Source organism: Pterocles gutturalis, unplaced genomic scaffold, assembly GCF_000699245.1.
Source record: "Pterocles gutturalis isolate BGI_N339 unplaced genomic scaffold, ASM69924v1 scaffold1277, whole genome shotgun sequence".
Taxonomy (NCBI): Eukaryota; Metazoa; Chordata; class Aves; order Pterocliformes; family Pteroclidae; genus Pterocles; species Pterocles gutturalis.
Window position 1 is genome coordinate 842 of NW_010109827.1, and position 24,201 is coordinate 25,042.

General features: G+C 40.6%; 2 protein-coding genes across 2 annotated transcripts; one reads left to right on the forward strand and one right to left on the reverse strand.

Annotated features, from left to right (window-relative positions):
* The first annotated feature begins 2,284 nt into the window (after positions 1 to 2,284).
* Positions 2,285 to 17,940, forward strand: LOC104459548 (serine/threonine-protein kinase N2-like). Its single transcript, XM_010073083.1, has 21 exons — positions 2,285 to 2,528; positions 3,078 to 3,226; positions 4,740 to 4,869; positions 4,968 to 5,119; positions 5,488 to 5,683; positions 6,000 to 6,176; positions 6,434 to 6,543; positions 7,030 to 7,173; positions 8,144 to 8,219; positions 9,195 to 9,381; positions 10,471 to 10,582; positions 11,473 to 11,546; positions 13,009 to 13,099; positions 13,489 to 13,580; positions 13,946 to 14,122; positions 14,210 to 14,272; positions 14,835 to 14,911; positions 15,478 to 15,620; positions 15,881 to 15,988; positions 16,561 to 16,641; positions 17,552 to 17,940. The coding sequence occupies exons 1-21, from the start codon at positions 2,285 to 2,287 to the stop codon at positions 17,762 to 17,764; spliced, it is 2,796 nt and encodes a 931-aa protein (XP_010071385.1). The 3' UTR covers positions 17,765 to 17,940.
* Positions 17,941 to 21,021: 3,081 nt separating this feature from the next.
* ZDHHC12 (zinc finger, DHHC-type containing 12) lies at positions 21,022 to 24,108 on the reverse strand (the record flags this gene model as incomplete). Its single annotated transcript, XM_010073082.1, is given in 5 exon segments — positions 21,022 to 21,393; positions 21,994 to 22,160; positions 22,905 to 22,991; positions 23,931 to 24,101; positions 24,103 to 24,108. Coding segments are annotated over 5 exon segments (741 nt in total), but the record flags the coding sequence as incomplete, so codon positions are not given.
* Between the last annotated feature and the right edge of the window lie 93 nt (positions 24,109 to 24,201).

Below are 24,201 nucleotides of genomic sequence, written 5' to 3' on the forward strand. Positions count from 1 at the left end.
AATTTAAGCTAGCTTGGGTATTTCTCTGTAACATGTTGGAGATGTACCCGGAAGGACTGACCTTCCCAGGGAACCCAAGAACAGCTACAGCACGGGCTGATCGCAGCACCCCACCAAAATTCCTGAGTCGGAATGCAAAATGGATCAACCCAAATGCAGATTCAGCTTTTCCATCCTCCTCAGTAACAGAATATTTTATCTTCCTGGTGCAAACAATGTCAGTGTTATGGTATACTGATGCATAGAGGGGAAGAAAGATCCAGTAAAGCATGCCACGCTTACATTCTAAATATATATTAATGAAATTAGTGTGGTGCATTAACTGATATTCAGACTAGCTTTTGTCAGTGATGTGGAGGAAAATGGACCTGAGGACTGCCCAGACTATACTTGTTCTCTGAATCAATACCCATGTCCCTATATTCAGCACCCTTTATCAGTGTCACTCTTCCACCACTACTCATTCCATTGCTCTGGGCGGATCCAGGGGGTGGATTGCTTACAGCCATTTGCATAGTTTGGATAGAAAATAAATCTGTATGCTTTTTCTAATTATTTAAATTAGAACTGCAACTAACAAACTCCTTTTAGTTATTTGCTACAGACTGGATAAAGAGCTTTCTGATTTTCCAATTTGCAGCTGGTAAAGGTTGCCTGTGACTCAGGAACTCCATGATTCAAGTTCTTCCTCACAAAACTTTGGATGTTTTTCAAAGCTCTGGCTTAGTTCCTGGCTTTACTAATTGGGCGAGAACTTCCTGGAATCAGGATGTTAATCTGAACCTTTTTGTTTTGTTACCAATCTGAACAACTCCTATTTTGGCTATTGTGTATTTGTTGCAGACCCAGCTTGTTTTTAGGCCAACTTTAAAATTAATTTTTTTCCTTCTTCTTGAATTATTTTGCTGTTAGACTGAAATTGTAGCAAAAACTGATCAGGGATGTTTGCTTGAGGTGTCTTTGAGGTGTGTGGCAAAACATACTAATATGATTAAATAATTTTTTCTGTGTGAGTGGCATAGGCTTTGGCTGCACAGCACACTCCTGAAGTGCAGTAATGTACACGAGTAACACAAACCCAGTGTGGTTTATTGTTGGAAATGTGGTCAACTGATTAAAGACTGTGAAAGTGAGTTGGGTTTCCTGAGTTCTGTCTTTAGTCACTGATGTGCTGTGTGACATTAAGTCGGTTAGTGTAGTGGAGCTTGACTGTGCAACCCTTTCTTTTGCATTTAAACAGGGAGTATGATGAGTCGTTAACGTTAGGTTATTGATATATTAATTGGTCTGAATGCCTTAAAGCCACTCTTCCTGTTGAAAAGCACAACATCTTGCTCAGATCTGTTTGTTGCAGTGTTAGGCAGCGTCCTCATGGGTAAAGCTTTCACAGCTCCAGTCTGAGTTCAGTGCTTATTAGATCAGTGAGATGTACCTGTGCTGCTACTGCCTGGACTGTGTATGTCCGGAGTCCTTAAAGAGAGCACCTCTGTCCAGAGGTCTTGATGAGGTTTATAGCACTAGAACAAGTAGTCGTGAAAATGATGTAAAACAAAGCCCCAAATAAGCTTGAATGCTACTAATGCAACTCAAAATAATCAATGTTAAAAGCGGGCTTACTGCCTGTAAATCTCAGGCAGAATAGAGATTGAGACAACAGTCTGCTTATCTTCTCAGATATGGCAGAAGGTTAAATTTACTTTTTTGCTTTCTCGTTTGTGGAAACAGCTGTAGGTTTTACATTTTTCTTCTTCAGGGGTAGCAGCTGAGGGTTAGTGCCTGCTTGTGCCATTCCTGTAAAGCTCTAGCAGATTAGTTGAGGTGTGTCTGAACAATCGGCATGAAGACATTTTTATTAAAATAAAAATCTGTATCTACTCCATCATACTAGTGAAAGTTAATGTTGCTCAGAACAAGGGCAAGTATTGTCTGGGCTTTGATACTTGGAGAGCAAAGATGTGTGTAGACATTAAATAACAATGAGACAAGTAAGATGAAAGTTTTTCTCTGTTATGGTTTAAAACAAAATTAAAGCATGTTAAGATCAAAACTGTGTTCTATCCTCTGGAATTTAAATATAGGTCTGGTCTTCTTGAAAATTTGGTGAAAAGGTTGGCTTCAGAGTTTGTGTGAACCAGTTTCTAAATGAAATGAAAGAGTGGAATCTTATAAGGGTATTGCTATATCATAAAAATGGTTGAACTGTGTTATCTCTGAAATCTCCTTGCCCAACACTACTTGATTGCAGGGCAGCTGTCTCTTGCAGCTTGGCAATGGTGTGAACTTAATGGATCCAAGCTTCCAGCAAAAACTGGAGGGTGAGAAGGAACTACTTCGCCGTGCTATACAGAAAGAACTGAAGATTAAAGAGGGAGCAGAAAACCTGCGCAAAGCGACAACAGATAGAAAGAATCTTGTTCATATAGAGCATGTACTGAAATCTTCCAACCAAAAACTGGAGCAACTACATTGGGAACTTCAGGAACTTAATGCAAGGATTGTAATAACAGAAAAAGAGGAGAGTAAGACAGGTAGGTCCTGAGTCATGATTGACAGGAAAATTGAGTTACAGTGCTTGATTATTTACATATATTGAATTTAAACATTTTTCTGTTGGGGGCTCACAAGTAGTGGGAGTTTCTCCTGTTGGTATTTAGCTGATGAGGCGATCTGTGCAGTATTATGGGGCAATAAAGGTGAAAGGAGGCAACAAGAGAGATCAGTGTAGGGAGAAGACCATCTGAGAGTGGTGGGCATGGACAAAACTCAGAAGCACGCTGTAGGTGGAGTTGAAGAGATTTGAATAGAGTTTCTGGGCAGTTGAACAGCCAAGTATCTTACAGGATGAATGCGTAAAATTTGGAAGAGTGCTTGTTAGGATGGTTCATTGATAAACTAAGAAATATTTACAGATAGGAGCTAGAGCTTCATTTGAAACAGTGTTTTGCTGTCAGTTTTGTAGACAAGACCTATTTGTACCTTATTTTATAGCCTAACCTTTTATAGAGTCACCCATCTGTAACCCAGTGAAACAGTACAAGAAGAGGTGACTAACGGTATTGATTGTATTGTTTGTACAGATGGATCTGTATCTCCAGATCCTTGTCTCTGGGAGAGAAACCCGGACCCCATGGCAAGGAAGATTGAAGCTCTGAAAAAGCAGCTGCATGTTGAAATGAAAGTGAAACAAGGAGCTGAGAATATGATCCAAATGTATTCAACATCCAAGGTAAGCAGGAATAAACAACTATTTGGGAAAATGTATTCCTGGACCAAAATTTTTATTTAAAGTCCATACACAAACTCTCTCTGGTAATTGATGTGTGAAAGAAATTATTTTGCAAAACTTGCTTGACTAAATCCTAGCTCTGCATTTTGGTGCTCAGCATAGTGACAGCATGTCATGTAACAGGCAGCACAGGACAACCAATATTCCCATTAGACGTTAGACTTGCATGTTACAGAGTTCAGGAGTTTATGAGGAATCAACAAGGAATTGGATGGTGCATATTTCATTTGTCAAGAGTTTAAGGCAACCTATGATTACTGGATGTCAGGAAAAGGCTTTTCTGAAAGTGTGGTTTATTCCACCTTGGCCCGTGTTGTTGTTGCCTTTGCCTTTTTCTGAAGCATCTGGTGGTGATCCCTGTTAGAAGGGAGTTATTAGACCGTACAGATGGGCATAGTCTGGCAGCTTTGATCCTTTTGGCAGTTTTTACATGGCAGATGCTGATTGTGCTTCTGCTCTTTAATGTTGCTTATTATTGATTAATGATGGAGTTTGGAATCATGTTATTTTAACTGAGACATGTAAATCCTTCTGTAGTCTCAGTGGAAAGTGCTAGGTACCTACAGAAGAGCTTGTGTTATCATTCTCAAACAGATGAATGGCTCTTTGGAGGGACCTACTTCTCCCTACAGACAGTAAATTACTTCTTCAATCTAGATGCTTAACTTATAGATGCTTAACTTAGCTGTCTGACTGCCAGCACAGAGGTGTCAGTGCATCTAACCTCAGTGCTCATAGTGACTCTGGATTAGAGGCAGATTTGAGCCAGAGAAAAGTCTCTCGTAGGAGGTGGCGTGATGGAAGTGCTATCTCTAAAAAAACTGTTACAAACCTGGGAAGGTGGTGAGGGTGGTATAAGAGGTACACTCAGTCACTGACTTGAGGAAAGGTTTAAAAAGCACCGGTATTGTACGCTGACTTGGTGTGATGTTTTAGTATGACTGGGTTGTTTAGGATAGAGCACAGCATGTGGTATCTCTTTATGTGAGAGAAATTTTCAGGGGTCTGGTTTCATACTCATCCCAATTTTTGAGTTTGGCATAATTGTATTTAAAAGTCAAAGAATAGTAAAAAAAAAAAAAATCAAGCTTATGATGAAGTAATTCAGTAAGACCAGCAATGTAGAGGGTTGTGATATTTTGTTTTCAAAAACTCCGCTCACCAAAATCTGTAAGCACAGTTAACCAGTGAACCACAAGTCTCAGTGACTGCAAGGTTTGGTGTTAACTGGATGTGTCCTTGACCTGTCCTTTCCCTCCACAAAAGGAGACTGTGATCTCAACGTCCTTGATCCTCCGCAACGTCTCCTTTACATAAGTACTTATTTATGCCATTTCAGCATCATGTATGACCCTTCTTGCAGGTGCCACCTCATCCTCATGTATGAACACACCGTCGTAATCCATTTTTAATGAGCATGGTAATCTCTCTGCTTATTCTTTCTTTTTGTCAGGAGCGGAAGCTGCTGGCTACAGCTCAGCAAATGCTTCAAGACAGCAAGACAAAGATTGAAATAATCCGTATGCACATTGTGAAAGTATCTCAGTCAGCAGGAGGGATGGAGGATACAGTGGATTCAGCAGGTAAGGTGTTTTAAGTAACTGATGAGGCCAAAGCACCAAAATCCAGAATACTCAGTCAATTTTCATCCTCACCATATTTTTATCTCCCAAATGGCCAGTGAGGATGGGGACCACCATCAGTGCTTTGGAGCTGCGTATTGAGGAGCTGAGACATCACCTGTGCATTGAAGCTGCTGTAGCTGAGGGGGCAAAAAATGTGCTAAAGATCCTAGGAGGTAGTCGAGTGCAGGATCGCAAGTTTTTGGCTGAGGTAAGCGCTTATTCAGGCCTTCTTGAGAGGGCAGTTTCATGCCTCAATATCAGTGATTTAACATGAAAGAGCACAGTTAACCAAGCGTTATAAGTTTGGGAAGTTCCAGTCTCTCTGTGAAGACAGTCTGATTGGGATCACTTTCCCTTCTAGGGATAATGTTACATGCTTTGGTGAAATTTTTCAGAAACATCAGAAGTGACACTGATGGGGTGGTCAGGATTTGTGGGAAAATATTTCATCTTGTTCCTTTATTAGTAAGATGATATCTGGTCTTTTTTTGAAGTTTGCTCTAGTGGTTCATAAAGGATTAATAGTATCTGGACTGGGGGTGTACACTGAAAATTTCTTGGTGTTTTCTGTTCTAGGCTCAGGGTCGTTTGCAAGAGTCCTCTCAGAAGATTGACTTGCTGCGCTTGTCCTTGGAACATCAGCTTACTGAGCTTCCTCCTGATCACCCAAAAAGAGCACTCATCAAGCAGGAACTAGTAAATACCTCCTCTCTGGGAGCTCAGCATGGCAGGATCCAACCCACTTCAGTCATCAAACCTACAGCCCTTACAGGTACATAAATCCTGCATGGCATGTTGTTGTGAGGAGGACAGAAGGAAAAATGAGTTGTATTTCTTCTCATTGTTGTAATGCCTCTTGTTATACAGACATTTGTTTTTGTTTTTTTTTAGGAACTGGACTTATTTCTTCTAGACCAGCCAGAGCTTTCTGACCATATGGATTTGCAGTCTATTAATCTGGGGTTGATTTGAGCTATTAACCAAGAAATCATGAATCTGAGAAATTCTTGGACCCCTGTGAGGACAGGCTGACTAGAATCACTTACTCTTTTACCTAATAATGTCTTTTCTCTCCTACATTTCCTCAGGAACATTGGAAGTGAGACTGATGGGGTGTCAGGATCTATTGGAAAATGTTCCAGGACGTTCCCGAATGACTAGTTCTTCTCCCATCGGTGGCAGCCCAAGTGATTTGAGGTCTCTTTCCCGAACACGAGTTGGCCGTAGTGTGGCAGGGAAGTACCTGCGGAATGAAGAGCCATGTAGTGAGTATGGGGTTCCTTGGTGAATTGTGAGTAGCATATGGGAGCACGGGGGCTTCTCATCAAGGTACTAGGGTAGCCTGGTACGAGTGTAATTATAAGACACCTGGTTTCTGCAAAACTAAGAGAGAGAATGAATTGCATTATACCTAATACTCTTAGTACTCTCCTGGAAATTACGTTTGATTGGGATATTTGCCTTCAGCGTAAGAGATTTACTTTGGTAGAAGATTGTAATCTCTGTTTTCTCCTTTATCCAGATGAGGTCCTTGCTGTGCTCAAAGTGGACAATAAAGTGGTTGGCCAAACAAACTGGGGACCAGTTAATAACCAGGCATGGGACCAGAACTTTGTCATTGAGCTGGACCGGGTAAGTCTGCCCCAGATTCTGTGTTGTATCTGTTTTTCCATTTCACCTTGCCTGATTTGCTCATCTAGCTGCCATTCCACTTGATTCAACTCTGTGTTGCTGCTGTCCCCGTGTCCTTTTGTGTGCCAGTTATCTTACTCTTCCCCTGAAGGCAGTGTATCTCTGGCAGAGATTCAGCCTGTACAGCATCTGTTGTCCTTCTCTCTTTATCTGAGCAGTTTTATTTCATCTTACCAGCAAAATGGCTCTCACAGGGATTCTTGAAATGGGGAGCCAGGAGAGCCATCTCCAATAGGGTCTTTAGCTAGGAAGATCTGAAAACATCAGAGAAAGCAGGGAACAGAAGGATTAAAAGAAATTTCTTATGCATACTCTTTAGTTATCTGATTTTTCACAACAGCATGTGTGTGCCGTTTCCAGAGCATGGGGCACTATGTAACTCTTCTTTTTTTTTTTTTCTCCCCCACCACTCACCCATCCCACCAGTCTCGTGAGCTAGAAATTGCAATTTATTGGAGAGACTGGAGAGAACTATGTGCAGTGAAGTTTTTACGCTTGGATGATTTCCTTGATAACGAACGTCATGGGATGTGCCTCTCACTTGAACCCCAAGGAATGCTTTTTGCAGAGGTATAAATGTCAGCTTTGTTTCTTTTTCAGAGAGCTCTGTCTGTCTAGGGTGCCTGCCCTGAAAGCAGTTGTTCAACCCAGGATACAAGGAATGGAAGGAGCAATAATCTAGAAGGGTAGAATGACACCTGAAATCCTTTTGCATCAATATCACATATAAGAATAAGGAACAACATGATATAACAGATGTACACATGCCATAGCCCGGAGTGACTCTTCAGCTGCTCCACTGTAATTATATATGCGTGTGCTGTGAAATCTGTTGGTTTTTATTTGCTTTCATTATGAATCATCAGCGACACTTTAATTAAACATACAGCTTAATGGTCAGAATTGAATCACAGAGACTGTAGGATCCAAGATCCAAATTTCCTCCGGGTATGCTTATTTTATCATCTTTCTGAGGCTAATAATAGTTTGAAGTACCATCAATGAAGAGATCATCCAGATAATCCCTTAAAAGCCACAGTACTTTCTCCTTTGTGTTGTGATAAAAGTTCCTGTGGTTATCTCTCCAAAAGCAGGATCTCGACCTCATGTACAAAAATTTGCCTCCTCCCCCCCATTCTTGTTTTTTGTGGTTTTGTTTTGTGGCAGTTGTTTTTGGGTTTTTTCTGGTTTTTACTTCTGTGCTATGGACTGCTACTCTTTTTACCATACAAATGGCTGTGTTCTTTATGCATGGATTTACAAATTAGATTAATTTTGTTTGGGGTATGAATTAGTCTTAATTCTGGGGTTTTTTTTGCATTTCAAGGAGCAGAAAACTCCAACATCTGAAACCACAGTTGAAGTAACAGATGTTTAGAAGGTGAAGCTAGAATAACGCAGTCTGGAGTCTATGGGAGTGACTCCCAGTTTGCCAAACAGATATGAATTAACAGTTTGATGAGAGAGCAGGCATGTGCGAAAGTTTGTGTTCACAGTGTAAATGAAGAATCTTGACAAATCCCCTTTGCTTCTCTGGCAGGTGATGTTCTGTAATCCTGTCATTGAGAGAAAGCCAAAACTGCAGCGACAGAAACGCATTTTCCCCAAGCAGAAAGGTAAGCTGCTGGAGAACTGACTTCTTACTATCTAGGGTGTGTAGGTGAGGTCAGGGGTTTGCACGAGCAGGCTGGCACGCACCCCTATCCTATTAAATTTGTGAGACATTAAAATGGTTGCTAATTACTGTGTGTAAGTACGTGGGCTTTATTAGAATGGAAAAGCATGTTCAGTCACAAAAAGCGCAGGCAGCCTGGCTGCAGTGTGGTGTGTAAGATGATATTGTTGTGGTGTTTCTATTCACAATTAACATTGTTAGGAAGATATAATTACTAGTTATTTAACAGACTTCTTAGGAAGATCCATGACTCAAACTGTACTCATTTAACCAGCAATGCTGTTACTGATGAACAGATATTGGAAAGTTTTCTGGAAAATTCTGAATTATAGAAGACTGTAGCATGAACGGGCTACTGATTGTCAAGTCTGTAGAGCTGGCATCTCAGATTAATAGTTTAGGGACTGGAATAACTTGCATACTTTCTTTTTTGTCTGCAAATTCTTTCTTGTGAAGCTGAGTAAGGTAAGCCTTTACATACTGAGAACTCCTGGCAGTGAGGATAAATGAGATTTTGTATTTATATTCTTCAGGAAATAGTCAAAATAATGAAAACATCCCAAATGTTTTACTATTTTTAAGACATTTTCAGAAACTTTCTGTTAACTGGCTGCACAATTAAAATGCAGTGTTGAAATAGAAGTAAACCTGACTTAAAATATGTTTTTAATGTTTTATGCAATTTCTACTTGAGGATTGTTGTGGTATTATATGGAGCTGAACTTAGATTAAATAGTAGATCTGTTTCATCATCATTATTAAACTTTGTTCCCCTGAAAAAAGCCCATTCTCCCTAGGGTGGGCTACCTTTTTGAGTAACCCACAGGTGTTTGGACAAAAACAATAATTAAACAGTACATGAGATTGTAATTTGTACATTGTAATCTCACTGGTGTTTTGACTCTGACTCCTCCAGGGAAGGAATTTCTCCGAGCTCCTCAAATGAACATAAATGTTGCTGCTTGGGGTCGCCTGATGATGAGTTTCCTCCCTCCGTGTAGCTCCATAAGCACCCTGAGTCCCCCACTTCATGATCCCAGTCAGACAGACTTCTCTCCAGTTCCCCTGCAAAGTCCTGTTGATTCAATGTCCAAACTGAGTAGGTAAGCCATATTCTGAGCGTTGCTGGATGACACTCTGGATTGGGTGTAGGATAGATCTGAAAATTCTGTAGCATCTTACTAAGGTGGAGGAAGATACTGATGAGAAAAATGTATCTGTGAAACTTAATTCAAGATTTTAAGAAAAGGCAATGCTGCCTGACATGATGTGGTTTTAGTGGGGTGTTCAATATGCTGTGGCTAGCTCTGATTTATTGTTAACAGTTGGACCGATTTCCAGAATTGCTGTCCTAACAAGCCGTGTGTTCCAGGGCCAGGGGAGCTTCAGCAGCTTTCTTTTCCTCTGCAGTAAGATCTGTGGGCAGAAAAGTCATGATAGGCAAATGCTGTGACACAAAAAAACCCCAAAACAACAGAATAAAAAAACCAAAACAAAGCAGATTTTCAAAAGTTACTTTATATACACAAAAATATGTACTGTTTTTGCGCTGTAAAGGAAATAAAATTCCACTCATTAAATGTCTTCACCAATAGTACAGTAACTGAACCCTACACAAGGTCACAATGCGATTGTTGTGGTAAAAAGACACTCCTCTTTCATGAGGTTTCATGTACCCCAACCACTAGCATAATGTAGCACTCAGATGCTACATAGTTAAGCTTTTAAATATGCTTTAAAATAAAATTTAAAACCCAGTTTTTAAAAATTGTTGGCATTGATTTTTAGGGAATTAGTCATTCTCCAAAAGAGACTATTCCCACTTATTCACAAGACCTAGAAATGAAAAAAAATCAACTACTGTGTTGCTATTAAAATCAAGACTTCCTTTAGATTCTTGATCATAGTGACTTATTTCTGCACAGCAAGATTTCATTAATTTTATAGCATCAGAGAGCTAGCATTGGAATGTGAGTCTAACCATCACCAAATTAATAGCTCATTGTCTTCTCATTCATTTAGTTGAGCATATGTCTTGTTGATACTTCACAGACTTGGGGTGTGAATCAGGGAGTCCTGTTGTCTGCTGGACTGAACTAAACTTTGCTTATAGAGCAGAGGTGATACAAAGGTGACTGTGTCCAATGTTCTGCCCTAAGGCAAGCTCCTTCAATTTTGTCTTACAAATGCAGTGGCTTTCCTGTGTCTAAGTTTACATTTGCTGATGAAGCACCACCAAAGCCTCCACGCCTTCTTCTGATGGCCAACTCCAAAGAATCAACACCATCTCCTGCGGATTCTCCGGTAATAATCTGGGCTAATAGGGAGACTTTTCTTGTTGGTTGGTATTCTTTGAAGGCCTGGTGGTTCTTATTTCCTTATTACTGGAGAAATTTACTATACTTTAGACAGGTGACTCCTCATTAGCTGTCTGATCTCCAGGGTTTCAGAATGCAGGGAGCTATATTGGTATGGAGTCTTCGTGGAAGTGTTGCGTCTCTTTTTTTCTTTTTTCTTTTTAACAATTGTTTCATTTTTAAATTTTTTTCCTTTTCCTTTTTCCTTCCTTTTGTTTCTTTCTTTCTTTTTAAATTGTAAATTGCTCTTGGAGAAGCAACGTGGGAGGTAGGTCAGCATTGGGAGTTCAGGGCAAGAGTACAGAACAGATGACTGCACAGAGAAGGCAGAGAAGGAGGATTGGCAGGCTTTTAGGACCAGATGAAGTTATTTTTCATAAAGAAACTGGGCAAAACCAAGAAAAGCTCTACTTTTCTGACAAGAAGGAGCAGGAAAATTGTTTTGAGTAGTATGATGGTTAATGACTGGTTTCTAACACGTTACCCTTTCTCATTTGGCTTTGCTGATAGAAGAAACTAGTCTTTGATAATTGTGACTCTTTTTGGGACATGATGTGCCTTTTTTCTAGACAGGAAGCGTTTTATCCTAGACTTTTAAGGATTTATTTTAAAGGGTTTGACTCCATCAAAGAAATATTGTACATGGGAATAGTTCTGTGTGACCATAGACAATCTGTTTTCACGCTGCTTCCCTCCAAGCAGAGGCGATGACCAACTGCAAGAATTTGTCTGTGGTTACGCTGGATCATGACAGAGGAGAAAAATTGGATGTGGGTGTTCAGGTCTGACTTGGTGATTCCAGAGGATGACACACTGTAATCTTCTTTCTGTTCCTAGTGTCTGAAGAGGCTGCATGTTGAGAAGTCTTGCAGCTCTGCTAAAACAGAATTTCCAAACCCGGCATCTCCAAGGTAACTATGGACAGCATCTGTCTTGGGTCACAGATTAAAGAGGCACTGGGGTACAATTTTTGAGCATGCAGTCTAAAATTCCGCTCCCGTTATACTTTGGTTTCTCAGCAGCAGACTCTTAGTGCTGAGTATAGACAATACCATGAAAAGTCTGCTCTGAACTTTACTTGTCCGAAGGTCTGCTGTGCCTTGTCTGCTTATTAAGCCCAGTGCTCAGCCTGTGGATAGACTGTACACTGCAATGTAATACATGACTTCAGTAGGAGGTAAAGTCACTTAACTGTCTTTGAGTGCTTCCTCGTGTTGAAGTTTTATGGTGTAGCGTTACTTAAAATGCAGACATGTCTAAATATGCATTTCAGAAACACCTTTGGCATCCCTCGAGTTCTGTTTCTATTGACATGCAAGATACACTGTCTTTCCTTATGTAGGGAGGCATAAAACAGTAAGTTGTTTATAGTCTATGGCAGTTATATATATACAATTTGTATGTAACAAAAATACACAGCAGTAAATATACCAAAATCAGGATAAGTAATAAAAAATTACTATCGTTGAACAAATACTGACCGAAAAAGCAGAAATAGCAAAATCTATCTAAGCTGATCTTGCAGTTCAAATCGTATAATTATGTTCATAATTTCATCATCATGTCTGAGGGGTCCCATCTTCAAAACCATGTAGTTAGGATACAGTCAGGTACCTACCTAGCTTCTGTCTGAGAAGGCTGAGGAGAGAGTTGAGTCCTTCATGGGTGGATACTTATCCCTTCATTTCACTTACTCAGGGAACATGGAGTGTCTGCTGCCTTTTAAAGATGATCCTGGACTAAATTGTTTAGGGTGTGGGTTGTTTTATTTTTTTAAATTATTTCCAAGCAATTCTGCAGCCTGAGTTTCCTTGGTAACACCTTGTGGCTGACATAATGTTCTATAGCATCTCTTTATTCAGCTACGTCTTTTCCAGTAACATCTTGTGTCTGTTGTCTCACTGTGTTTAATTTCCAATTCTAGTTTGAGAACTTCTCCTTGTACTGTTGTCCTGCTAGCACTTGATAGACATTTTCATGTCTGATTAACACAATTGCTGTTGAGCCTGCTGAAAGGGGTGTAGGCGAAATTGGATTTTACTACCCCAAGGATGGGGGTGGAGGTGAACTAATCTGTTACGGGAAGTAACAGAGAGAGCAAGCCTTGGAGAATCAGAATTGTTGCTCCTGTTGCCAGTACAGATGGAAGTCAGACTGCTGCTACTGGGAGCAGTTTCCTCACCTTATGGTTACCTGCTCCTTTCTTCATTGGCAGAACAGCAGCAGCAAGCCTAAGTTTTCAGGATTTCAGCTTAAGCAAGCAGTAGTTGACACAGCTGTTTGCTTTCCCTTTTGCTATACAGAGCTTCTTCCCCTACTACAAATACACACTCCGGTGTTATCTGTTTATGCATCTTTTGGGTATTATCTCAGCAATTCTTCTTTGTTTGTCTACAGAAAAAGGACAGTTCAGCTTGAGGATTTTCACTGCATCGCTATGTTGGGACGTGGCCACTTTGGGAAGGTAATACAGAAGTGTACACTTTGTGTAGGAGAGAAGTAGGACTGTGGTTGTGAAGATGTGCCTCTGCCTGGGAGTCACAATAGAAACGTTGCAGTACAGAAGAGATTTCTTGCAATGCAGATATACAAAACAAACCCAGCCCATCCACACCAGCAGCTGATGACTGTTGTTAACAGTCAAAACTCCTGAAGATTTGTGGCTTCAAAACCTGGAGAAAACTGTCCTGGGAGTGCTAAGTCATTTCGTAAAGCACACCGTTAGCATTCCTTTCATTATCATGAAATGACTGTCTGGAGTGGATGGAAATAGTTTGTAGCAATGGGATTCAAAGTAATCCGATAAGGAAACAACAGATTTGTTTGAAGTACAGCTTTTCTGTTGTCTTTCAGGTACTGCTGGCCCAATACAGGGCAACTGGGAAGCTGTATGCTATCAAAGCCTTGAAGAAAAAAGATATTATTAGGAGAGATGAAATTGATAGGTGAGCTTTGTTTAGAGATGGTACTATTGCCAGAGGCTGCATTAACACACCTGTAATCAAATGTTAGTATGATGTGTACTGTCATGGTACTATTAAGGTTAAATGCGACCTGAGGGCTTGGGTAACTAAAGTCAGGAATAAGGAGACTTAAAACAGCGTTGCGTTCTAGCTTCTGGTGGAATAACACCTGAAGAACACTCTAAAACTCAAGGTTTGGAGGTATGTAAGATAAATATTATATTAGCCCTCGCTTTTTATTTCTCTAGCTTAAGATGTAAAGATTTTCTTCTTCAACTTGTCTTTCTCAAAACAGGTTTTTCTGCCAAGTTTTAACATGGACGTTTTTGTTCTTTGATTCCTGGCAGCTTGAACTGTGAGAAGCGAATATTTGAAGTGGTCAATTCTTCTGATCATCCATTCCTTGTGAACATGTTTGCATGTTTCCAGACACCTCATCATGCTTGTTTTGTGATGGAATATACTCCGGGTGGTGATCTTATGATGCGCATACATGAAGATGTCTTTCCGGAGCCTATGGCACGGTGAGTTAGAATTAGCCTAGTTTCCGGGCGCTATAAATTTTTAACTGGATTCTCATATATATTTTCTGATAACTATTTGTCTTTCAGGTTTTATACAGCCTGCGTAGTCTTGGGGCTCCAGTTCTTACATGAGAAGAAAATTGTGTATAGGTAATGCAGCAAAGAATCAAGCACAAGACAGTCCAGCAACTTGAAAGTTTATTTTTCCTGTAGCTATATGTCTGGAGCTCGCTATCTTGCTGGAGTTTCTAATCTTTCTGTCTGTCTTTGTTTTCCCCATCGCCTGTTGCTATCACCATGTTCATCGTGCTTACAGTAAAGAAGGTAATCTAGAAGCTATTAATCTGATGTGTTGCAGGTGATTAATCCTCTGTGACATGTCAATACATTCTGGGGGGCACCTGTAAGTCACTGCTTTCTTTTTTACTGTAATAGTCAAGTAATTTGTCATGCTGTTGTGGAATGCTCTTTCCCAGATGAATAAGCCCCACCCAGCTTCAAGCTGCTTTGTGAGCCTTTCATTAAGAGGAAAATATCAATAAATTAAGGAAATTCTTCCAAATAATACATTACTTAAACCAAATGTAGACTTTACTCAATTTAGATTTTATTCTCTTTGTTAACATCTGTCTTCTGCCTCTTGCAAAAAAAGATGTTGGATGGCAAGCCTCAGACTTCATCCACCATTTCCTTTCCTCTCCTTTGGCTACAGGGACCTGAAATTGGATAATCTCCTTTTAGATGCTGAAGGATTTGTGAAGATTGCAGATTTTGGATTGTGTAAGGAAGGTGAGTGACTTTGGTGAAGCTGTTTAGGATCTGGGCTTTAGGAATGTGATCATAATACAGGTACTGAGGTCATTGTGTGTAACTTGTGTTCAACCCCATCTTAAGAATAAAACAAAACCCACCAAAAACAAAATTAAAAAACCCGAACAAACGAAACAATGAAACAACCCTCACCTGTCTGGCCATGCCGAACTTGTAAAGAGTCCTTCGTCCTTTAATCTGCAGGTAACTTAAGAAAGAGTTTACAGTGCACTTGTTTGTTCAAAGGAGCCAGAATATCGGATACTACAAAACACATACTTAACTAAATGAACAATGGAATCTCCAGGAAGTTTCCTTGGTTTCGCTGTTTATTTAAGCATTGTCTGAATATTTCTTATTTGGAGTTGTTAGGGGCTTCAGGTTTCATAGTTCCTTATTGACATTTACAAGCACTGATGAGAACCCTTGCCCAGTTAACAACGTTAGATTATGAAGTGATAAACTACGGCTTTCAGATGGTGAGGCTGCATGTGATCCATTTATTAATGTGTGCTGGATTTTACAAAAGTGTTCTTTTCCTACAGGAATAGGTTTTGGAGACCGCACAAACACCTTCTGCGGCACCCCTGAATTTCTGGCTCCAGAAGTCCTGACGGACATCTCGTACACGCGGGCAGTAGACTGGTGGGGACTGGGTGTACTCATTTATGAGATGCTTGTTGGAGAGGTAAGGCCACCTTGCTCTAAGAGGATCTCACTAAGCAGTCTTGGGGGAGAGTAGTAGCCGACCACCTGAGATAAAATTTTGTTGAATGTAGCCAACTGTTTATTAGTACTTAAATTACATTTTTCTCATTCATAGTGCTGGCCAAACACTAGTTAATCCACAGAACTCCCTGCTCTTCCCATCCCTATTTAATAGTGAGGAATGGGTGCTATAACATTATAAAATATAAAATTATAAATAATAAAATGTCACAATTGCAGTCACCATTCCCTGGAGATGATGAGGAAGAAGTCTTTGACAGTATTGTTAATGATGAAGTCCGGTATCCACGGTTCCTTTCATCTGAGGCACTCTCTATAATCCGTAAGGTAACGGGCTTGATGGGTCTTGGGGAGCCTGAGGAATTTGCATTTACTGTGTAAGCACATCCCGAGGGACTCTATTAGGAGCAGACAGCATTTGTGCATGTACTCTGGAGCTGCCTACACAGACTAAGGAAACATTTAGAATTTACACATCTTTTTCCTTTCCTTCTCTTTAAATGCTATCCTTCTGCCTAAGGACGACTAAGCAGGCTTCTTGCTGAGGTCTGTTGCTGCTACGTCTGAAATGGAGAAGTGTTGATTCAGGGGCAGGAATGTGAGTCATTCCGTGGAGATGGCCTGATTCAGTTTTTGATTGTGACCCAGTAGTCACAGGTGCACAATCAAGATAAGATGCTTTGTGCAGTTCACAGCGGTTATCTTATTGATGCTGGCAAGTTGTTTACAAGGAACTAGGTCTGAGCTATTACTAGCAGATTATAAACTTGCTGCAAAGTGAGAATGAGAAGATATTGAGGGGTCAGTCCATCTCCTTTTTTTTTTGTTTTTCTCCCTGGAACATTATTTCTGTCCATCTTTTTTCTGGTTGTTTAATTTTGAACTGGTATTTCCTGCAGCTTCTTCGGAAGTGTCCAGAGCGTAGACTGGGAGCAGGGGAAAGAGATGCAGAAGAGATTAAAATCCAGGCCTTCTTCAAGGTGGGAACTCAGTTTATCCCTCCTCCTCATCTCTTGTGTTTGAGCCAAGTGTAATTTGCTTTATGTTGGTACTGAGGCATATTTCCATTAGTTATCAGTGAGATCTTAGCAGTACCTTCTGTTGCACCTCATTGCTGTATTCAGGAATATGTGTTTCAGTGTTTGAAATTACATCCACCAAGTGTGTTTTCTGGGATCCGTAAGCTTCCAGAGCCAGTTTGTTATTTCTGGTTGTGCTGTTCTGTGTACAAATATACCTACCTTTGGAGCCATCAACAAACACCCCTTTTAAAATCAAACTGCAGCAGTGAAAGATGCTGTCTAGTCATGACAGTGATTTCCAGTCAGTCTGTTTGATGGCATCTGCAGAATATCCATGAATCCGAAGAGAAATATAGGTTAAAGACGCATTTGCTTTGGGCCAAGGGTGTATGTCTGTCCTGCGCAAAGGTGTTACCATTCCTCCTTGTCATTACCCCTCTGCCAGAAGTTATTAACCTTACAGCCCCTGGCTTGGCTTTGCATTGGAGTAAGAGAAGAACTTGGATGTCAGCATAAATTGCTGGGAAGCCCACAGATCCACCTGGCCAGAGCTGCACTTCGGTTTTGTCCCTCCAAAATACAGTCTGAGCTGCAGCTTTGTTTCTTGGTGTTCTTCAGAACAGCTTTAGACCGTATGGAATCTCTGGAATCTCTGGCCTGCAATGACTATGCTGTTTGTTTGGGGCCTTTTTTCAATTCTCTCTCTCTCTGGTTTTTGGGTTTTTTTTTTTTCCTTTTTTTTTTAATTAGTAGAAGTCAGACATGTTGCAAATGATCTGGAAGGGAGGCTGCAATCCTTCCTCCTACTTTCATATTTAATAAATAATGTTATTTCTCAGTTTGGCCTGTTCACTTTGTTCTCTTACAGGAGATTGATTGGGATGCCTTGTTTGCCAGGACTCTGAAGCCCCCTTTTGTGCCCACTTTAAGAGATCCCACCGACATTAGCAACTTTGATGAAGAGTTTACATCACAAAAGCCAATCCTTACTCCTCCAGAGGAGGTTGCTCTCCTAACCCGAAAGGAGCAGGCTGTCTTCAAGGACTTTGACTTTGTCTCCAGACACCTTTTAGAGGTTTGATTCCTGTGCTCTAATAAGCATGAACAGATTGTTACCACCTTGAGAGAGCGTAGAGAGGACTTGGCATGGGCAATGGAAAATCAACAGAGTTCAGAGAACTGGTAGTGCTGCTGAGCCCAGGAAGAAAGTGCCCTGCAAGCTGAGTTAACCTGCTGTGTTTTTTTCAGCCTCATTTGTTGGAGGGATACTGAATGTGAATTATCTTTAAGGAGTAATTAATGTTTGACTGGATGTGTCTTCTGTTGCCATTATAGATGGAAATTTAAGCTGGACTTAATGAAATCAAATCATATCTGCAACCCAGGTTACTCTGCAAAAAGCCTAAGTAGCGTGGCTTTTTCAAGTTGCAGAGTAGCAGGGGGAATGGCCAATTCTCACCTATTTTCTAGAAAAGATATGTAGTGTTCCCTCTTCATAATGATTTTATATGTATTCCCACTCATAATTATGTATGCCAGAGAAGGAATGGATTTTAACGCAACCAAGATAATCGTGTTTGGGTTTGATAATGATCCACGTGATGTATCTTAAGGAGTACCTTTCTATTTCTTTGAGGATGCCAAATCTTAGCTATTGTTTTTAATTATATTAAAAAACCTACAGCTTTGCACATCTTATAAATAAAGATATCTTTTCTTATAATGAAATGTCAGCTTTTCCTCTCCTTGGTGTAGCTGAATGTTTCAGATCAAGGCTAACCATATTCTGCACAACAGGTGGGAACGTTTTTCTCTGTAAATGTCAATAGTAATATTTTCTTCCTTCCTTCCTTCTCACTCGAGTTGTCTGTGTACATATTGCATGGTGTCATCAGCTGTCACATACAAATTATTGCAGTCAAGTTGTCTCTCCACAGATTTTATCAGTGTGTATGTCCTGTATCTTTTTTTTGGGGTAGCTAAATAACAGCAGTCTTAATACTGGAAAATAAGTTAAAGGTGATTTCATTTGCCTGGTAACATAACTTGTAATTATACTTGTTAAGATAAATTTTCTTCTCTTAAATTCATACGTTAGCTTGTTGGGCAAAAAAAAAAGGAAAGGTATTTAGAAATGAAGCATCACACTGATGACAAATAGGGATGCACAGCTATTAACCTTTCAGTTTGTCTTTAACAGAGGTAGACAGAAGTTGAACTAATGCAATTGTGCCGTACCTGGAGATAAGGTTCCGCCACAGCTAGTGAGTCGTCAGTATTAAATCAAGGCTGGTCTAAGTGCTTCAGAATTCAGAGAGGTAAGAGCTATGTTTGTGCACAACAGCAATAATTCACACTGAACCTAGATTTCCTATTTTCAGAGCCAAGTATAACTCTTCCTGAAAATTCAAGTGTACAAATATCCTTTCAACCTCCTGCTCTGCCTTGTAGTGTAACGGGCCACTTAAAGCAGGATACACATTTTCCTCACCCTTGTTTGAACAGTAACGGTTGGCTTGCTGTTGGCTCCTACAGTGTGTTTTGTGACTTTTCTTAAGGTCAAAGCCTCTGTAAGTAGCAGAGAGGATTGTTAGCACAGGTGAAACCTAAAACTTGGGTTCAGAGAGAGAGGCATAAAGAACCATAAAAGGCTTATTTGATCTTTTAATTTATAGTTTATAGTAAAGTAAAAAGACCATACATTACCATCCTAGTGCATTTAAAAAAGAATTCCAAAACAGAGCAAAACTGTGTGTTTTGAGCTGTAGTACCTGCTGACAAACTTTTATTTGACTGATACCTGAAGAACCAGAAAAGTGTGGCAGATGAGCCATACTTTAGCAGACACCACACTGACAAAACCAACCTGCAGCATCCTTTCAGGATGGTATACTATGAAAACAATTCTTAGCGACCTGATATCCCTCTGATAGGAGTTTCTACCCTGAACCAGACTAGACACAGATTACAAATTCTGGATTTGGTCAGAAAAGGGATCTTTCTCCTGTTTTTAAATTGATTTGGGACTATTGTGCTGTATTAGTGACTACCCCATTCTTTCATGAGGGCTTATCAACTTTAAACCCTGAGTGCATCCTACCAGCCTGCCAGATGTGCTCTTGAGCTGGTGTTAATCATTCCTGAGCCCAGGCCATTAAGGCACAAAATAATTTTAACTAAGGTTCTGTTGTGGTGCTGGTTTTTTGGTTTGTTGGGGTTTTTTTTTAACAGAAAAGGCTCAGGACTAAAATTCACACCACAGCCTTTTCTGCTTTTAAAGCTGAAATTGGTCATCCCAAATTTCCTTGTAGTTCCTCACGGAAGCTTGGAGTATGACCCTTATATTACAATGGAAAAGAAGTAAACTTGCTGCTATCCCAGAAAGCCATCTGCACGCCCTCATCTCAGTGAAACAAACAGGACCTAGAAGCTTTCCTCTTGCATTGAAACTTTGTATTCTTTTATTAAAATTTTACTAGTAGGTGGAGGTAGTAGTATTACCAACAGTGTTACTTGACCTAGGGAAGAAGCACCCACCTCTGCTACTGGTTCCCTCCCCACAAGCTGCAGTCAAGGCCTGAGCATGAAGTTATCTGCAGAAATAATTCAGTAGGCAAGTATTACTTTTCTGTCCAGACAAAAGTGGATGGTATCATTCTTTGCTGACTTCATTCAACAGTCTGTTAATTGTTCACAGCACCATCAACTTAAAGAAAAAGCTGTTAGGAAGCTAGTCAGGGCAACACAAAGTACAGGCTAATTATCTCATAAGCTGAATTTGGTGCCTTACAGCTGTTTCTCATGCACATTAACACTATTAAGCCTCAAATCTTTGTGAAAAGCATAAAGTTGAGGCATGTGGTCAAAATGAAATTTACTTTTAACTGTACAAATATTTACTCAAATATTTCTATTATGTACCCAACACTACTGACAAAAGGCACTACGGTTCTCACAGGGAGAACTACGTTGAAGAAAAGCCACAGGAATTATATTGATTTTGGCCGTAAGAGCTGCTTTTCCATAGCAGCAAAAATAGAGGGAAACTTTGGGGAAGAGAAGCGAACATTGATGCTGACACTACTCTTGCATCTCTCCTGGAGAGATGTGGATGCAGTTAGCAGAAGGAAGTATATCTACAGAGATACCTTTGCTCGCTCCAGAAATCAGCCCTGCTGGCCTTCCCAGAACCAGTGTCTCGACTTTAACAGTGTTGTTCGTATATAAAAAATAACCCTGACTATCTTGAAATGTAATTTGCAGGATGAACGGGTTGTGGAACAGGTTGCATAGTTCATGATGTACTTTCTGTGCAAGGAAACAGCAGCAATTGCATTAGCAAAGCTTCACCCAACAACCTACAGCTGTGCTGGTGCTCTGCCAGGTAGCTACTGCTGTGACTAGACAGGCTCATTGTTTCTGTGAAAATAGATTTTCTCCCATGCAGTGAGGTGGCACGAACAGAAGAATCTCCAGAGATTGAGGACCACCCCTTGGTCAAAGGGATTCTCCAACTCAGAGTGTTTCAGGTAGGAGATGCGATGATGTGACATGAATTCCCAGGTGGTGGTGTTGCAGGAGATCAGATAGAGTTGTGAAATAAGCAGCAGCAGGACAACAATGGTGAATGTGGCTATCAGGAGGAAGGACAGGAGGAGGAAAATGTTGTGCTGCAGCCAGTCCCAGGACTGTTCAAAGTAGAGGCCTGACCTTTCAATTAAAAGATAAATAAATTCATGGTTAAAGATGTAAAAACTAGTTACAGAAGCCACGCAAACGTGATGGCACACTTAAGTTTGATTCAAAAATAGTGACCTTCTGATAATCACATACTACAGAGAGTTAATATACTATAAACTCATAAGAGGCTACAGCAGTAGTGACTTAGCATCTAAGAAGTTTAAAAGATGCTGGTTCCCCTGACAGCTGAGACAGACAGTCATCTTCAGTTAACTCCTCTCTTGAACAGGTGTACAGCTGAAACCCTGCAGGAGTTTCCAGTACTTTGATTTGTAAGTAAAGATCACATTACAGCAACTGAAACAAAATTAATTGGCTTTTGTACTGCTGCTAATTCTGTTAATTTAAGCTTAAAACAAAGATGAGCAATGAAACCTAAATTATCAGATTCTGCTCAACTATTAAGGGGCTCAGAAGAGCTGATCTCCAGGATGCAAAAGAGGGTGAAGATACAAAGGCAATCCGAAGTAAATTCAGTCACTGCTATGTTCTACACAATCCCTGCAGTGGTGCTCTAGAACCAAAACCTTTAGTGATCTCAGAGATCCAAGTGCCGCCTCCAGGCCTTACCAAGCAACGTGACCTCCCCACAGCAGAACTACAAGCTGTGCGCTCAAGTAGACTATGAAAAGGGGGTGATTCTTCTCTCCTACGCAGTTCTCAATCCAGGGACAGTGATGGTCGTAGCGTCGTACGCAGTGTCGGCACAGCTGGCAGTGCTTAGCTCGCATTGGTTGCTGCAAAACAAAAAAGCCAAACACACAGTAGCAATAGCGCACTGCTGTTCAATTCCCTGTTCACCAGAAGAGAACATTGGGCAAAATCGTCTTCCTTCATTAAGCTGATAAGGATCACTCTGAAAACAGGAATTTCTAGGCTTTAGGCAAACTGTTTTAAGAGCTCATTTAATTGCTCTAGTTTTTCCTTCATGCTATCTTTTACAACTCAGGCTAATGTTTTGTTGTTTTTAGGCCTCCAGATGTGCTCATGGCTACCAGCAGTTCTTGTATGTCATGCTCAACTGTTTTTCTGACTCTAGGAAGGGACCTTCAAAATAACTTCTTTGAAAATACTGTAAGGTCTGCTTGACATGGCAGTAAGAATTTAGAATAGAGTCTTCCCATGGTAAAAGAAGATCCTTGTTTCTGTGAGCCAGCAGGGACTCATTTCAACGTTGAAAAACTAGCATACATGCCAGTGTCCATCACTACTACATCTTTAGCTACACAATATGTTTGGATCACTTTTCAATTCAGGACTGTATCTGAATTCAATATGCAAGTTACTTTTTTCTGGGAGTTTTTCAGGTGACCCTGTGACAGAATTAATTGGATCTGCCATTCCTCCAAACCCTTGAGCAGTGAGCAGCAATGGCAAAGCAGAAAAACACCAGCAACAGCAGCTGACCAAAGATGTTGCCAAAAAATGTATGCCTGCAAATCAGCCATCCCATTCTCTTCTAGTTCGTTATGAATGCCTACCTTCACCATGCAGTAACCACAATGCCGCATCTTAACGTTGCTTGGAACTTGGGGTGTCACCATGTTTTGTTCTTCACTCTTACCTGCCTGCAAAAAAAAAGGAAAAGGGAGTAACTAAGGAGGTTTTGTGTGCCGCTGTCTGAAGTACGGCAGCTATTAGCCCACTTGGCACGACTGAGCTGTCTGGATCCTTTCACTTAGCAACTACACAGTGCTGGCTATCTCTATCACTAGGAAAGTCAAAATAATTCCTTAGAATTCCTACAGAAGCTGCTATATAAATACTCTGTCACGAAATTCCCCTGCAGACAGTTAAGGGACATTGAGAGAGAACAGGCTGCTGTACCCATCAAAAGAAAGTTTGCACAGAGGCAGAAAGATAGCATATTGATCCCAACACTACGGGACAAGAATAAACAAGGTCAGACTTCACTCCCATAACCCAGCCAACATTTCCATTAATGCTGGATGATGGAAATTGATAATGCTTTTGTCCTACACAATCTGTAGGGCAGTGAACCTGGAGCAGACTACCTCTCAGTTAAATAAACTTTGCATCTCTATTTATCTCACTGTAACTTGTTTGTGTATCTGTCCTTTGAGAGGACAACAAATCTATAGACAGTTCGATAAACAGAGCTGCAGAGAGCACTTTCCTCCAAATTTGCCATTCAATTCAGGTTTTTTTGCACTTATACTACTTAAAACAGGTCACGTATACATTCCATAGGGTACTGCAGCCTCTAATGCAAGAGAGGACTTACACTCAAGTGGCACTGTGTACTTACAACAGGAGTAGGGTGTAAAAGACACGCTTACAGTCCGTGAACCCTATTGCTGTTACAGAATATGCATCAGAGACTGTCCGCCCTGATCTCCAGTGGTCTGTGTGTGTTTCCTTTATGCCAAGTGCAACGGAAAGTGTTTCAGATTATTCTTATCTAGCAGAATAAGAGGAAGGAAAAAAAAAAAAAGCCTATACATTTTATAGCCCCACTGTTTTCTTCCACTCGTTAAATGATATACCTTCATCTCCTCTTCAGACTTAACAAAACCCGGGTCCATGAGAGACACCTTGAAGTACAGCAGGACAGAGCACAGCACCAGCAGGACGAAGATCAGTGGCTGCAGCAGCTCTCCGCGCTCCTCTTGCTTCTGCAGATCTGAAAGGTACCCCAAAAATAAAGTCAGCAGCAGCTCCTTGCGAAATTGTTTAGGATTTTTCACTTTGGCCTTAACAAAGGGGTCCCGCACCTACAGGAGATGAGGAGAAAACGGGGAGAGGGCGCGAAGGGGA

Bases quoted from the DNA above. Each gene is read 5' to 3' on its own strand.
- LOC104459548 (XM_010073083.1), top strand. From the start codon at position 2,285: ATGGATCCAAGCTTCCAGCAAAAACTGGAGGGTGAGAAGGAACTACTT. The intron at 5,684-5,999 runs GTACATAAATCC...ACATTTCCTCAG, and splicing joins CAAACCTACAGCCCTTACAG to GAACATTGGAAGTGAGACTG. The intron at 9,382-10,470 runs GTAAGCCATATT...TTACAAATGCAG, and splicing joins TCAATGTCCAAACTGAGTAG to TGGCTTTCCTGTGTCTAAGT.